Source organism: Cydia pomonella, chromosome 1 (genome assembly GCF_033807575.1).
Source record: "Cydia pomonella isolate Wapato2018A chromosome 1, ilCydPomo1, whole genome shotgun sequence".
Taxonomy (NCBI): Eukaryota; Metazoa; Arthropoda; class Insecta; order Lepidoptera; family Tortricidae; genus Cydia; species Cydia pomonella.
Window position 1 is genome coordinate 6375785 of NC_084703.1, and position 16520 is coordinate 6392304.

Below are 16520 nucleotides of genomic sequence, written 5' to 3' on the forward strand. Positions count from 1 at the left end.
TTTTACTAATGATAATTATTAATTAGACAAGGAAAATTTAAAATAAACTAATAGCCCAAAAAGAAATACTTCTACAGATAAACAAAATGTATTTATATTAAAATTATTGGAAAAGAAAATGCTATTAGAAATAACTCCATGCGCAAAAATTTATTAAATTATTCCTTAACTACCACGCTTGAAACGTTGATAACAGAAAAAGCTTTTTCCAGGGCTAATACTTAATTAAGAGGATCGAGCGAGATATGCGTGGGTTTCAGAAAATAAAGAAAGAAATAAAGAAACTTGCACTAAAACTAGGCAACTGTTAATATACCTGTTATAAGTAACAGTACAAAATTACACTAGAAGAAGTTTAAATACACTCGGCCAAAATTATACTTAAAACCAAACCCCTATCCTATACAAGCTGACCACGAGGAACCCGAGAGATTTTAACCACCCATTTCTGCGGCCAAAAGAAGGAAAAAATGTTATATGACTATAGGTCAATTTCACAACAAAAATTTTACGTATTTGTACATAAAATGTAAACGCTATTTGCAAAACTGTAAAAAAAATTAGAACTTTTGTTTTGTAACATCTATTTTTTGCAAATTGTTACTTGTCACTTTTTGACATCTATCAATTTTGCACTAAGATGTTTTTTTTAAGTGGCTTTAACTTTAACAGGCAAATTCCAAAAAAGTGTATAGGACATTTTAGTCTTTAAATATGATTAGGAATATACTGTTAAAATCTCTCGCAATGCTAACGGGCACCGTGTATAATATAATCTATCTAAGAACCATCGTTGATTTAGTCACATTTTTCGTGACTTTTGGCGCTCGACTGTGACAATGAGCGTGTCTTATGATTTGGCCGCACTTGGCCTGTTTTGTTTTTATTTTATAATGCAAGGACAAAATTGTGACTTTTGCAATAAAAATGTGACTTTTAATTGAAAGTATTAACGTATTTATGAAATTAGCCTGCATACACTTTGCAGAAAAATACAAAATATGAAATTGGTCATCATCATCATCTGTCATACTGTCCTGGCCGGTTTCGACCACGGCGACTGGTTAGTACTGATTATTGAGCGACGTTCGCTAGCTCTCAGGTGGCTGACAACACCGATTTTAGCAGCAAATGTACGGCCACATTCACTGCAGGTCAGCACCCCTCCGACAAAATAACGCACGAATAACCTCTACCCTAAAAGGTTTCCAACTAGCTCCGATCTAGGATCCGGCCCGCGAGCCCTTACTTATTGCCCGTGGCGGCCCGTGGAAGGGATTAAGCAGTTCTAAAAGGCCAAACAATTCGACCAACGAATAGGGAGCAGAAAACTTCAGAAAAGCAGTAGGGTTGGTGATGGGGCACATTAGGATCAAAAGTTTGCAGTCCTTGCCCTAAACGTAAATATACTTTACAATACACTTCAGTACAATATACTTCACTTCGTTCAGTAGATGAATTTGTGCCTAATGCATGTAAATCAACAAATCCGTGTAAAAGGTGCTGCTACAAAAAGTATCATGATTGCAGTATTCCATCATCCAAACTGAACTGAACCTTAATGCAAAGACATAAGGTGCACCAGAGTGCTTCATCTTAAAAAAGCGGCCAAGTGCGAGTCGGACTCGCGCATGAAGGGTTCCGTACAATTTAAGACGTATTAAAAAAAAATCTTCTTATTAGATCTTGTTCAACATTTTACCACTTTGGATTTGGACACACATTTTACCACTTTGGAAGTGTCTCTCGCGCAAAGTATTCAGTTTAGAAAAAAATGATATTAGGAACCTAAATATCATTTTTGAAGACCTATCCATAGATACCCCACACGTATATGTTTGATGAAAAAAAATTTTTTAAAATTTTATGACGTATTAAAAAAAAACTACTCACTAGATCTCGTTCAAACCAATTTTCGGTGGAAGTTTGCATGGTAATGTATATCATATATTTTTTTTAGATTTTTCATTCTGTTATTTTAGAAGTTACAGGGGGGGGGGACACACTTTTTTTCACTTTGGAAGGTTCTCTCGCGCAAACTATTCAGTTTAGAAAAAAATGATATTAGAAACCTTAATATCATTTTTGAAGACCTATCCATAGATACCCCACACGTATGGGTATGATGAAAAAAAATTTTTTTTTTTTAATTTCATGACGTATTAAAAAAAAACTACTTACTAGATCTCGTTCAAACCAATTTTCGGTGGAAGTTTACATGGCAATGTATATCATATATTTTTTTTAGATTTTTCATTCTGTTATTTTAGAAGTTACAGGGGGGGGGACACACTTTTTTTCATTTTGGAAGGTTCTCTCGCGCAAACTATTCAGTTTAGAAAAAAATGGTATTAGAAACCTTAATATCATTTTTGAAGACCTATCCATAGATACCCCACACGTATGGGTATGATGAAACATTTTTTTTTTTTAATTTCATGACGTATTAAAAAAAAACTACTTACTAGATCTCGTTCAAACCAATTTTCGGTGGAAGTTTACATGGCAATGTATATCATATATTTTTTTTAGATTTTTCATTCTGTTATTTTAGAAGTTACGGGGGGGGGACACACATTTTACCACTTTGGAAGTGTCCCTCGCGCAAACTATTCATTTTAGAAAAAAATGATATTAGAAACCTCAATATCATTTTTGAAGACCTATCCATAGATACCCCACACGTATGGGTTTGATGAAAAAAGATTTTTTGAGTTTCAGTTCTAAGTATGGGGAACCCCCAAAATTTATTGTTTTTTTTCTATTTTTGTGTGAAAATCTTAATGCGGTTCATAGAATACATCCACTTACCAAGTTTGAACAGTACAGCTCTTATAGTTTCGGAAAAAAGTGGCTGTGACAGAATCGGACAGACAGACGGACATGACGAATCTATAAGGGTTCCGTTTTTTGCCATTTGGCAACGGAACCCTAAAAAGGTATATGTACTTGTTAGAAAGTGACGGCTACGTTAACAGCCGATCAAAGCGCCACCATATTACGCCCGCAAGACAACCGTTTACCATTAGGTTTGAAGGAAAAAGGACGGCAAACCTTGGCCTAGGGCAAGTTCACACTGTAATCAAGTCGCATATTGTTATAGTCTGATCATGGGAAAAGACGCTGCTAAAATGTACTAAAGATATGCTATGCATAGACAAATTTACGTTAGTTATACAAACTTTAAAAAACTACGAATGCATTCGTTTTGTACGCTGTGGCAAATAAAAATTGGTTCGATATAAGCACTTTAAGACAAGGCATGAGTAATTTTCCGATAGCAATTTTCATGTTAAAATAATTTTAATTTGTTAAAATCGCTAGTTGGATAACGAAAGCCCACATGCTTAATAAATTCCCACTTAAATTAAAGCTCGTATTTCAGTATCGATGCAGTACTGAGATACGAGCTTTCTAAAAGTAACAGATTCCCTAGTTTCATTTGTTAACTGGTAAAACGAAGATTTCCTTACTTGAATTTATTTGCCAACTTATGAGCTTGTACCATAGCTGCAGGTATACTTTCAGTAGATAAAACACTTGAGTAAATATACCGTGTAATTTATGTATGGGATAACATATCCAGCAAGGATTTAAGGGTAAAGACGTTTATATAACTCAAACTGCTGTAGACTTGTGCATCACAGTGGTCCATTAGAGGTGTCAAGTGGACCATTTACCTATCAACCGTACGAGTTGTTGTACTAGGGAGCGCTATGCAGGAACCACAGACATATACCCATGTAAACCTCTCAAACATTATTGGGTAGGTCATGCTGCCTAGCAGTGTTGGCAGGTAGACCAATACGTTAACACTTAAATGTAGGTAGTCGGACCAAGCTAACTCTGCGTGGCATTTGCAATAACAAAATGTGACACTAATGTCAAAAATCTATGAAAATATGACGTTTAAACTGACACTCTGGGGGAGTTTGTTCTTTTCAACTCGGTGCAAAGTTAGCTTAGACACACGGAGTCTGTGGTAGCCGCTTTCGAATAAAATATGCCGTCACTGGCTTGTTGGGTGGACTACATTCGGATAGATGAAGATAACATTTCAAAATAGCAGTATTCCAATTTATTACTTGTACCTAACAATGTAAAGTCGATTTTAACCTATTTCTAATAGGCGGGTCCACTTACAGATGGCAATAAAATAATCTGGTACCATCAAGCTGATTTGATGATCGAGACAGGCGATGGATAGTGGAACTCCTCGGTGGCTACCTACTAGACCGCTCTAGATTACATTCATGATTTGTTTTGACGAGTCCAATTATTTGGGGGCATAATTAAGGGGGCACGTAAACTCTGCATTAATTGGGTTTTAAAAATGAAATCGTTATTGATTTCGAACAAATTATGCCCATCACTAAGATAACCGTGTAAAGCCAGTGCCAGAGGACCGTCGCCAATACGCACTCTTACATTTTATACAATTTGCGCTACACGAGGGATCTATATAAATGCTAAATCTGTGGCAGAAACGATCGTAATACACTGTCAGTCAATGATGCATTGAGAATAACAAAGTATTACTGCGTTTTTGCGTAACTTGGTAGAGAAAGATATGGTTTTACATGTGAGTATAGGTATGTCTCGTAAGTGTAACGTTTGTCGCTAAGCATTTATACTGAAAGACTTAAAGTCATAAAAAGGTCGCGGGAAAGGACATAGAAAAGTTTTACCACGGAAATGATCCTACACTGAAAAAAATAGATAGCCGAACTGGTTTTGTAACTTTACTAAATAACTAAACTACGGTTATAAGAAAATAAACTTTGCATAAATTTACAAACTTATTTTGTAGTGTATACCCAGTACCTGAACACTGATAGCCAAACACGGTTTTGTAACATATAACACATAGTTCGCAAGTCCCAATTTTTGTGTAAACAGTAACCAAAATTTTGTTACAGTTATGCAAACATTTCTTTCAGTGTACGCAGACTAAGTCAGACGTAGCAACTTAATATTTGACCAGCTAGTACCACATTGTTATTATGCCGAGACAGTGGCGATCTCGGCCATCTATTGACGATGTTTATAAACTTCTATCAAATCTTGATAAAGACAGATATGTTTGTTACAAAAAAATAAATATAGCAGAGGTTTGCTCAGTTTTAAAAATAAGGGGATAACTGTATGACCTGAGTGGAAGTGCGAGCGAGGCGTACAGCAGATCGGCTCGTGTTACGTATATTGAAACCCCGTAGTGCCCGGGATATTTTCATATTTATATAAAATTGCACTTTAAATTAAATAATGTAGCTATACTTACACTTATTTATTAACTTAGTACAGGTAACCACTAAGAAATTTAACTGCCCCGCATGCAAAATTCTATACTATTGGAGGCGGGGGTGTTACGTTTCTCTGTAGCTAAATTAACTTTAATTATAGCTGGAGAATAAATAAGTCCGCTTCGTTACGCATATCAGCAAATGCAAAGAACTAAGATTATTTATTATTTAATAACTAAAATCAACGCAATAAATTCGCATGAGCCAGCATACTATAAATTCTATAATAAATTCGATGTTAACTAATAGTGAAATAGTATGAATCTTTATTTGAACTGTATGTGACTTTAGTGCATATAGTCAATATTACATATTTGTAAAAAAAATAGCTTTGCTTCATGTTAAAAACCATCGCCTTGCAGCATATTTAATAGTATATATAACAGTAATCAACATTTCCATATTTTTTAATATGTTAAAACACTTTAAACTCACTACATTAAACTCTTCCGACGCTTTTTAAGTTAATATTTAAAAAGAAATGTTGTTTACCTCCAAAATATGTTTGCAGACATAAATGAATACTATATTGTTTCAAAAGAGTGACAGAGAGATACACATGTATACATACATATTTTCACATTATCATTACAAACTGTATGACAAAAATGTAACATATATTTCGCATATAGATAATGATTAAGGGCTCATTTAGACGGTGCGAGAACTCGCACGCGAGTTTCATTACGTTGCGGTATTTGATCGGTACGCCGAATTGGATGTAACTAAAATTGCATGAGAGTTCGCGCGCCGTCTAAATGAGCCCTAATTCGAGTCTCAAACATATTTCGTACGACGCAAGATGTATGTAGAAACAACGCAACATCCGTTTATGTAGCAATACAATAAAATTAATATTATAGCGTGCTAAATTTATTATACATAAATAGGCGACAGTAGGTCATAAAAATACGCAAACCTAACTCAATGGGACAAGGTACATATTGGCATACATGGAATATCACAGAGTCAGTCAAAGTATGACATATTTTACTTTACAAGCTTTTATTTAACTTGCCCTGTTAGTGTGGGTGAATCTTGGAAGCTAATTTTTTTCCCTCTTCCCGATTTCCGATCGAGCTGGAATTTTGCATACATATGTAAATCGGATGACAATGCAATATTATAATGACATAAAACTGATCGGATGATAAAGAGAAACTTACAATAATAGACACCAGTCACAAATAACTAACGAAAAATGCGCAATATGGATCCAGTACTGAGATACGAGATTTCTTCTGTTTTAGGTCATAAATAGAAATGTATTAAAGAAAAAACTGCATAATAAAATTAGCACGCTATATACAACCTTTAGGCATACACGCAAGTAAACACATTATAATCCATCCAACTAGATTTCAGTACAACGATAACTTAATAACCAAACATTGGAGTCAAACTTCGAGCGGTGAAATTATTAACAACCATACAAGTCAATTTGTACTTCGTAAACATGTACGAATCCTTGCAAAATGCAGTGAACTAAAGTTGTGCACGTATTTAATGCCAACTTCAGGGGTACAAGTGTAGACTGAATGGACCTGGCTAACGGTTAATTAAGATGCTAGGTGAAATGTGCAGCCCATAGAGTATCACGTAGTTCTGAATTTGGTGACCTGATTCGGAAAGTTATAATTTAAGTGTACCATCGCTCTTCTGTTATGCCCGGTTCACATGTATTTCAGTGGCCTTCCAGTCCAGTGACAGAATCCAGCGCTGGAATGCTACTGGAATAATGTGAACCGGCACTGGAATATAATCATTCCAGTAAGCATTCCATTCCAGTCCAGTGACTGGAATGATGGTCTACTTTTGATTTCAGCTCGCCCAAGCCAGCGAAACTGGAATAATGTAGACCGTTAATCCAGTGCGGGATTAAACGTTAAATAGTAAAAAAGTATTGATTTCTTTGGTAACATAAATTCACTGGATTATGAAAAGGACTAAAATTAATGTAAACGATCCAGTTCAGTGCTTGGTTTTGTATAAAACTCGGCGGGTTAGAAGATCTCCTCATCCTGGGCATAATAAATGCGATACCAAAACTAGTCCCGACAAAAAAAAAATTGTTGAGTTACGACAAAAGAAAAGAAAAGATTATAAAGATTTTCTATGATTGAAATTACGCTTATATTATACAAAATAGGGAACCATATCTATGCACTATTTTTTTTTTAATCTGCCCAAAAAATTAAAATCGGCCTATACGGCTACCACCACTTTGACACTGACATATTCGCTAGCGTGTGCGTAACTTACTTTCTATGCATCTCGCTCGTACTCGCATATTAGTGCGAATGAGCGAGCGAGCGAGCGAGTTACTCAGACGTTAGCAAATTTTGTTAGTTTGACACTACTAAGGCAGTCGTGGAAAGGCTACTTTTAAATAATAACCCGTAAACCTCAGACATGACGAGCCCGCTAGTAACTCGGAACCCCTTGGAATCTCAACTGCAGTGTTAACAAATCGTCAACACTCAAAGATATGTTTCCATTATTCGCCTTATTACAAAGGAGTAAGGTGCAACAGTGTTAACATATATTTGACGTCTGTACAGTCACGGACTTTTATTGCTGAGCCTTTTAGGGTTTTCTTTATATTGGACATTTCATACCATTACTATTGACAGCCAAATTAGCTTTAACTTGTAAAGTACAAAAGCTAGAGTCTTATGCAATGACAAAGTGAGGTAATGCCATCATTATTCTCAAATTTCTATGAAAATAAAGATGTTTATAATGACAGTCCCATACTTTATTCTGTTCAATTCGATGCAAAGTTAGCTTAGATGAACTATAGTGTAGGTTTTTTCAGACATATCATGGTCAAATTTACTAAATGAATAAAACTTGCAGAAAGGATTTTAGCGATTCTGACATCCTCTTAATAGATGTCTTAAGTTTGTTTAGGCTTTTTCTATGCAACTAATTTCAGTCATAAATAGTAACAAAAAGTTCTTGTCCAACATCATTTGGGCCACAGTGGCGCCACAGTAGCGCCGCCCTGGCGGCTATTGGACACAGTAGTTCTTCAATACAAACACCAGTTCACATTACTTCTATTGCTAGGGTTGTCATCATTTTTAGATTTGCATGTTATGCTCATGAATTAATCAATTCAAATTTGCCTTCCTCATTTGATAATATCAAGAAAGAATCAGAAATGTAATTGAATACACAAATAGACTTAAACAGATGCTAATAGAAGTGGCTCTGTGAGCTGTAATTCTCGCATTAAGTTTAAAAAAATGTAAAAGTGAAGAACACTAATCCCCTTATTCATAAACGTCTACTAAAGTTGACAAGCCGCTAATAATCGTCCCTTTCCGACGTATTGGTATGATGGAAAGGGACAAATGATTATTAGCGGCTTGTCAACTTTAGTAGACGTTTATGAATAGGGTTAGTCCGTTGAGTCGTTGTCACAGTGAACTCACCATGATCTTAAGCGCAATAGACGCTATTGGCGCTTAAGTTCTTTATTCCAATTTCCGCAATTTAAAAAAAAATCAAAAACTGGATCGACAAACAAAATCTATTTCATCATAGAATCTGGTCACAAAATTTCAAGAGAATCGGTTAAGAATTGCGACCTGTAGAGGAGAATATCTGTACATATGAAAGCAAAATGCCAGAGTCATAACACAAACATTTCCTAACGCTATTGTGTCTTCACTGAATCGATTTGGATGAAATTTGGTATGCAGATAGTTGAATGCCCAGGTAATGATATAGGATAATTATATCAATCATCATCATTCCACGCAGAGGTTATATACCGAATTGTCCGAATCGTAATGGCTATTTCACGACTGTGGTGCCACCTGGTGACTTTCTAGCTATAAATATTTGATCCAAGATACCCTGTATTTACATTTAAATTACTACTAGCTTCTGCCCTTGACTTTATTTGCATCATAAAACTACCCTAGGACTTCCCCGGGCCTCAAACTATCTTCCTACCTAATTTCATATAAATCGGGTCAGCAGTTTAAGCGGTAAGAAGTAGCATACAAACAGCGTTATTTTCGCATTTATAATATAAGTAGGGATAAATGACCAAGATAAATGTCCAAGATATTTCAATCACTGATATATCAACGCGGTTTAAAACCACCTCAGATAGTGTGAATTTTTCTGTTTCATAAAACTGCACTATTGTGTATTCAAAATAATTATGTATAAAAATATGGTGAACATCCTTGTATTATAGACAGTAGATTGAATTTTACCTTGCCTTTGTAATGTTTAATTCGTCAATACGAACTGTCAATACGACTGTGGCGCCACCTGGCGGCAATGGGCCGCATTACTTATTCAACAGGTGCCAGAGATCAAATAGTATAATAATTAGGGCACACGAAAGTTCTTATTTTTCCCGCGGGGTGCGCTGTCATCACTTATTTCAACCACCACGCCCTTTACATATAAGCAATACCTGTAATTGTCAAAATATTCTAATTAGATTTGTCTCGCAACAGATCGCAAATATGATGGATTAATGATCCCAGTTTATTTGACAAGTATAAATAATGGAGTGCAATGTCACGTTCTAGAGTCTAGTTTCCAAACTAGGTCATATCTATGCAGGTCTAAGATAAAATGTCAGACTTAGATAATACAGCCAATTAACACCTGACACTGAAATGTGACTGATAGATAGCTCTAGTTAGCTAGCTTATATACCATTGTTAACTTGTAAATCTTTGTCAGTTGACAATCAGAACCCACAAGCGAATCTGGTAATCTTAGAAACCTCGTATCTCAGTACTGGACGCTATTGAGATACGACAACTTGACAGTTGTTCTCAAGCAATTTTAAGAACAACTTATTGCATCTTGTACTGGCTATACAAAGAAGCTTAGTATCTGTTTCGTTGTATACATATGTTGTAGTCATTTGTACTGGTTATGTATTTAACAAAGAGGATTACTAGCCAATAATATATATGTATATATATATATATATATATATTTTTTTTTTTTTTTTAACTTAACACATGATTATCAGGCACAATGTTAATAGCATTATTGATCAGTACTATATATGCATATTAACCAGGTTCCTAATCCATAGAAACAGTAGGGAACTAGAAGTCATAAGTGGCAAAGATGTAACTTTCATGGGCTTAACCTTTTTGCCACCATTGACTTGATATAAAGTCAGTACATTTCGTGCCCCCACACGCCACAACTTCATATCAAGTCATGGTTTTGGTCAGGTTTGTGACACGTGCAATTTTTGACGTGGCGTTGATGACACTATTACTTGATTGACGTGGCGGCGAAAAGGTTAATCTTTCATACCATTTCACATTTCTCAACTCTCAAGTAACTAACGTATCCCATATAGGGATCGGAAAACCCCTTCATTAGATTAACCTTTTGGTAGGGTAACCCTAACACAGTGTTAGCCTTTTGCTTAAGTTGTGTCCAGGTTGCATAGGGTTAGCTTTAATATTCACCACTTACCATTTAATATTGTTACCCTTTTCCCGTCTATTTCTCGTGCAATATCTTGGCTACAGTATTTTAAATAACTTGATTGTGTTGTGTGTCTAAAGACGCTTAATAAGGTTTCCCTATTAAGGTATTTTGAATTATGATAAGCGCTTACCGAAAATGACCCTTCAGATCCAGTAAGTAACAAGCAAAGCTAGTACTATGGGTGCTAGGCTACGATATACATACTTATATAGATACATGCATACTTAGATAAATAGATAACTCCATAACTCTGGAACAAATATTTGTCATAAACACAAATAAATGCCCTTGCCCGGGGCCTCCTGCTTCGTAGGCAGGCTCCACGGACTAGGCTAGGGGGCTGTTAATTAATTTGTTCTCATATTTCATTTTTACAATGTTAAGAAGCACTTCACCTATCTTTGACTGAACAATCGTAGTACATTGTCATGTTAGACCATGGTAAGTTGGCAGCGATTTTGTTAGCCCAGGATGTGCAAGTGTTATTTAATCATCATAATCTCATAGAAGATTGATATTTGAAATAACACTTGCACCACCTGGGCTATCAAAAGTGCTGCCAACTTTGCTTGGTCTAACCCTAGCAGCACCACTGTTAATTAATTGACTAATCTTTGCCATATGAGTTACAAATTGATTGAGACTGATTGATAGTATTTTTAGTTGTAGTGACTTCATGTAATCTTTGGTATGTTGAAATATAGTTGGATGGCATACTGGTATTGTAACAGTAACTGATTAATGCAGAACAATTGATGGTATTTTTGGTTGTAATCACTCCATGTAATAATGTTAGGTTTTTTGAAAAATTGTTGGATGGCATAAGATGAGATTGTAACTGATTAATGCAAATCTAATTTTATTAATTTAGGAATTTTCTAATATTTAAGATTAACCAAACTGTGGTGTATGTTCGAATTTAGTAGCATAGCAAAATAACTTAATTTAAAGCAAAGCAGTTGAACTCTATTTCTATTGCAGTTAACAGGTTTTCTGGAAACAATATAAATTTTAAGACAAATATTAAGAAAGAGGCAATGCATTATATTTTCATGTAATTTCAGTAACAAACATTCCCATTGGAATGGGAGTATATATATATATATATATATAAATTATAAAACTAAACTTATCGGTTATTTTGTTTTAAAATCAAATGCAACAAAACTAATGCAACTGTGTTGTTTTTAATAATGATTTAAATTTTATTGGAGGTAATTTTGTACTAATACTAGTACCGTGGGATGTTAGAGGTTAAACCTGGCATTATGGGCCAAATGATATTTGAATGAAAGTAATCTATGAATGTGTTTTGTTGTATTTTGAGCAAATATGCGGGCTGCATTTAGAAAATTTCAAGTCATGGAAAACAAAATCTGATGGAAGCAAGTTTTCTTATACTCACAATGGATCACCGTTTGGCAGTTAATAAGAACTTAGTATACTCGGTAAAAGGATATTTTCATAAGTTGAATAGTTTAATGTTTCTGCAAAAGTTTATTTGTTCATATAAATGGATTACTTTTTAAAATAATATAAGGGTTATTCTCTGAGATATGTTTGCAGTTGCATCTAATTTTCGGGACTCTTTTTATAATTATGTATGTATGGCACTGATTAGACTCCATACATATTCTTTGTGAACGTGAAGATTTTTTAATGTGTGATGTCAGAATATTCCATTTTATGAAAAAAAAATGGCAAGTACATTGTCAGCATGAGATAACAAAATTATTTTATGAACAAGGGTAAATTATTTACCCTTGATTATCATAGTTTTCACTTGACCCACTTAGAACAGAATTATGTTAGTGATATTAAAATTCAATAAAATCAGCTCCCCCATAGTGAATAATACCTCCCCATACTATAAACTTGATTTTCAACCAAATTTTTTTTTGGTATAGATACCTTTTTGTTTTACATATATTACCAACAATAAATATGTTGCCTTTGCCCACTAGATGACTAACATACAGAACAGGGGTATGTATAAATATCAAATATAATAGCTCAAGTTTGCTTAATAGGAATTTTAGGCAGTTTTGTCTTTAAGGGGATTAATTCAGGTTAATAAGTATAATTGAAAGCACAAACCTGAATAGTTCGGCAGGTGCCTCTGAGGCACTTCTATTGTATATGGATGACATCTTGAGGTCACTGACAGGCCGGAGCTGCCAGAGAGCGTCCTCGGGCTCCGTCCTGCGGCGCTTCGATGCGCCGGCCTCCTCCCCGCGCGGCCCTGAAGCGCGCTTGGTGCCTCTCAACGACATCTTGCTTGAGGCATTCACAAGCTACATGTTCACGAGCCACTTGTTGCTTTACACTTGGAGCGAGGCAGTAGCATTGTATAGAAAGTCACAGCATTCTCTACATGATGGCATTTTAGTTCGACACAACACAACAACAGCAGGTGCCACCTGAAATGAAACACACCACTTTCACACATTTGTAACACAAATTGACACGAAACGAGCCAATTTTATCACTGCCAAGGGAAAAATATCCCCATATTAATACTACTTATGCCCTGCAATGACAACTTTGACAGGTCACTTGCACAATGTATCTAACAACAAAACAATGCCACTATGAATTGACGATTTCCTAAGATTTCCGATCATGAAATCACTGTTTAACACCCGCTGACACGTTAAAAAAGCACCCCGTGGTTATTTGTTAGATAAAAAGCTTACACGATATAACGAAACTATTACAATACCAATTATGACGAGCCGTGTAAAGACATCGAAAGTACAGGGGGGGGGGCGATTTCGGGCGAATGTGTTCAGCGTGTTATGCATTAAAACTGAACCGCAGGTCGCATTTCTCGTGTAAATTGTGTGAAAACGGCCAAGAGTTGTATTTGACGTTTCACATTGCACTAAGATGTATGGCGGGGCCGCGGTGGTCGCTGCTGAGCCTCGGTAAACACTGGACGCGGATGTCCACCGACCGAGCTCTCTACTCATGCGCACTAAGGTCCGACATGTCAAACACACTCACATAACGCAACAACAAATTCCATATTCTCCATTCTAAACTTTTAAGCGTAAATATTTATCCCACGGCCAGTCTCCATTAGATAGTCTACATAACAAAATTGACAACATAGATAGCAGCACTGTTTTGTACCCTGATTGACGTGACTGGTCCTACGCATCATATTGTTCGTCATGATTCCATATGAATATCTATGATGCATGGTCCGAATCGATCGTACATATCTTGCTGTAAACTTAATATCTTATAATAACTTGCAATTCTACGTACATTTTCTGTAATAGTCATTTGGCGCCATTGATCCAAAAACCTCTTTGGTCACGTGACTATGTACGAATCACCAACGCAAGCCAAGTAAAATGGCCAAAACGCACATCGAGTTCATCTAATGTCATTGGTTTTGAAAGGAACTTGACGCATAACTTATACATTGAGACAAGATTTTCACTACGTTACAACGGAAAACAAACAAAACACGAGCACATATTCAATAAACATGGGGTTTGTCAGCAAATAGCACAAATTTTAGCGAGAGTATATTACAACATGAACTTAGAGCAGGAGATATCAATAAGAAGTTACGGAAATTGGCCACTAGTTGGCGCTAATGTGCTTAAAAAATAGTTGCCAGCAAAAAGAAAGCAGCGTTTAGTCTCTAAACCATTTTACCGTACGTTTTCAATATTCCAAAAAATAATTTAAATTTATATTCTTTTAAAGCCGAAAAAGTTTTTGTAATTGAATTACTTACCATCAAAAACCATTGGATCCATTATTGAAAATGTATTTCGGTATGGCAATGATTGCTCCACTTTGCTTCAATATACGTAAAAACAACGGTTTATTAAAGCGCGTCATTCATGATCCTACAAGAGTGGAAAAAAACAACATTTACTTACACGTCATCTATGTAAACTTCTAAAAATATGTAAACTATAGAGAACATATATATTTATAAGGCTATATAATGATTATTCTTACTCATTGAATAAAAATTCTAATCATTAGGTATGTATTCGACAACATTTCACATCATAACATGAAAATATAAAATGATAGAACTTTAAACATTAACCGCTATTCTGCACGTGCGGTTAAGGGGTTTAATGACTTCAATACAAGATGTCGAATACCCAAAATTTCCCGTGCTACAACTTCGTCTGGTATACAAAATGTTGTTTTAATAAAACAAAACATTACGATAACTATAAAGTTCTAGTAGGGAAATGATTATAAAAAATATTGACACAGAATGACTGATTTAAAAACAAAACATATGAAATTCTTGCCAACCAAAACGAACACATTAGTGTAGTATCTATGAAGGTTTTAACTTATAACACTTTCACAAATTATTGTCACACTTCTATTTTATACTACATTCAAAACAAAGTTACGACATTATTGAATTTTAAAATTGCAATGAACAATTACGTGAATTACGAATACGGATATTTTGCGGAAGGAGATTCTGTGAGACAGGAACTTTTTAGTTTCAAAATATCCGTTTTTATGTTAAATATTCACATATATTAATCAAGGACAAATGCAAAAAAAAAAAATCTGTGACAGCAAATAATAATATCTGTGACAGCAAATAATAATAAAATATTTGTGACAGCAGCCTCTAAGCAAAACAGTAAAGGTTAAAGTTGGCTCGATAGAAAAAAATCACGGAAACATTTTTCATTTTCATTTAATTTCAATTATATATTCTTACCCTGCATGTACAATATATAACTCCATATATATATATATAAAACTCAGATGCTCTGTAGCAAAAAGAAAACTTTTTAAAATCTAGCACTCTTATTTTTAATTAAGGAAACCGTAGGTCTAGCTTTAAAATGCAATAGTTAATATTACGGCATATTGTAAACGACCGTTTGTTTCTCAATAAAAGAAAAAAAAACAATAGCAGCTATAATTTTAGTGTAAAGTAGCTAGTAATGTAGCCGAGAGATTTGACTAGTAAAATTTTAATAAGAAGTATACTTTCAGAGTTATTGAGGTAAACCGTTAAATGCCACAGAATCGCCAAATCTTCCGCCGCAACTTTAGCACAGCGCGCCATATCTTTTGTTACCTTCTAATTTCCTGGCTTTACGCCCCCTCTTAAAGAAGGGATGTTTGGCGAATGGTACTAAAAGTCAAAGAAATCAGAGTACAATTACCATTTTTGTAGGATGCTTAATACATGCTAATAGTGGAAGCGCTTCACACGCCGCAGTTACTGACGACAGGGATGTAGCAATAAAGATAGTTTATTATTCAAGTGGATAACAATGCGCTTATGAACGTTAAAAAAAAAACTACACTGGTTCTAACCCTACACTTTGATAGCGCCGTATTGATTGATTATCGTAATATAGACAAGTCAATCAAGTAGATTGGATTATACTCGTATAATATAGAATAATATGACGACTGGTCGTGGTGGTAGCCTAGTGGGTAGTGACAGTGACCTGAGGGCCTACCGCGAACCACGTTCGACGTGTTGCCTCCCTGTCCCACTTACGTACAAATTTACAAGTGCAACAGAGAGGCAACACGTCGAACGTGGTTCGCGGTAGGCCCTCTGCCTATGAAGCCGATGGTGGATGAAGAGTTGAAGACTAATATTTATTCTTGACTTATAGGTGTTTTCTTTGTATATAAGTATTTATTTATATTTATACGTATATATATAGTCGCCTAGTACCCATAGTACAAGCTTTGCTTAGT

General features: G+C 35.2%; 1 protein-coding gene across 1 annotated transcript in view; it reads right to left on the reverse strand.

The window, feature by feature from the left end:
- LOC133523662 (PHD finger protein rhinoceros) overlaps positions 1–15480 on the reverse strand; it is a 58085-nt gene extending 42605 nt beyond the window's left edge. Inside the window, exons 1-2 of the mRNA XM_061859374.1 lie at positions 14067–15480; positions 12891–13213 (exon numbers count right to left, since the gene is read on the reverse strand). Of these exons, the coding sequence (XP_061715358.1) occupies positions 12891–13066 (176 nt within the window). The 5' untranslated portion in view covers positions 13067–13213; positions 14067–15480. The remainder of the gene's footprint in view (positions 1–12890; positions 13214–14066) is intronic.
- Between the last annotated feature and the right edge of the window lie 1040 nt (positions 15481–16520).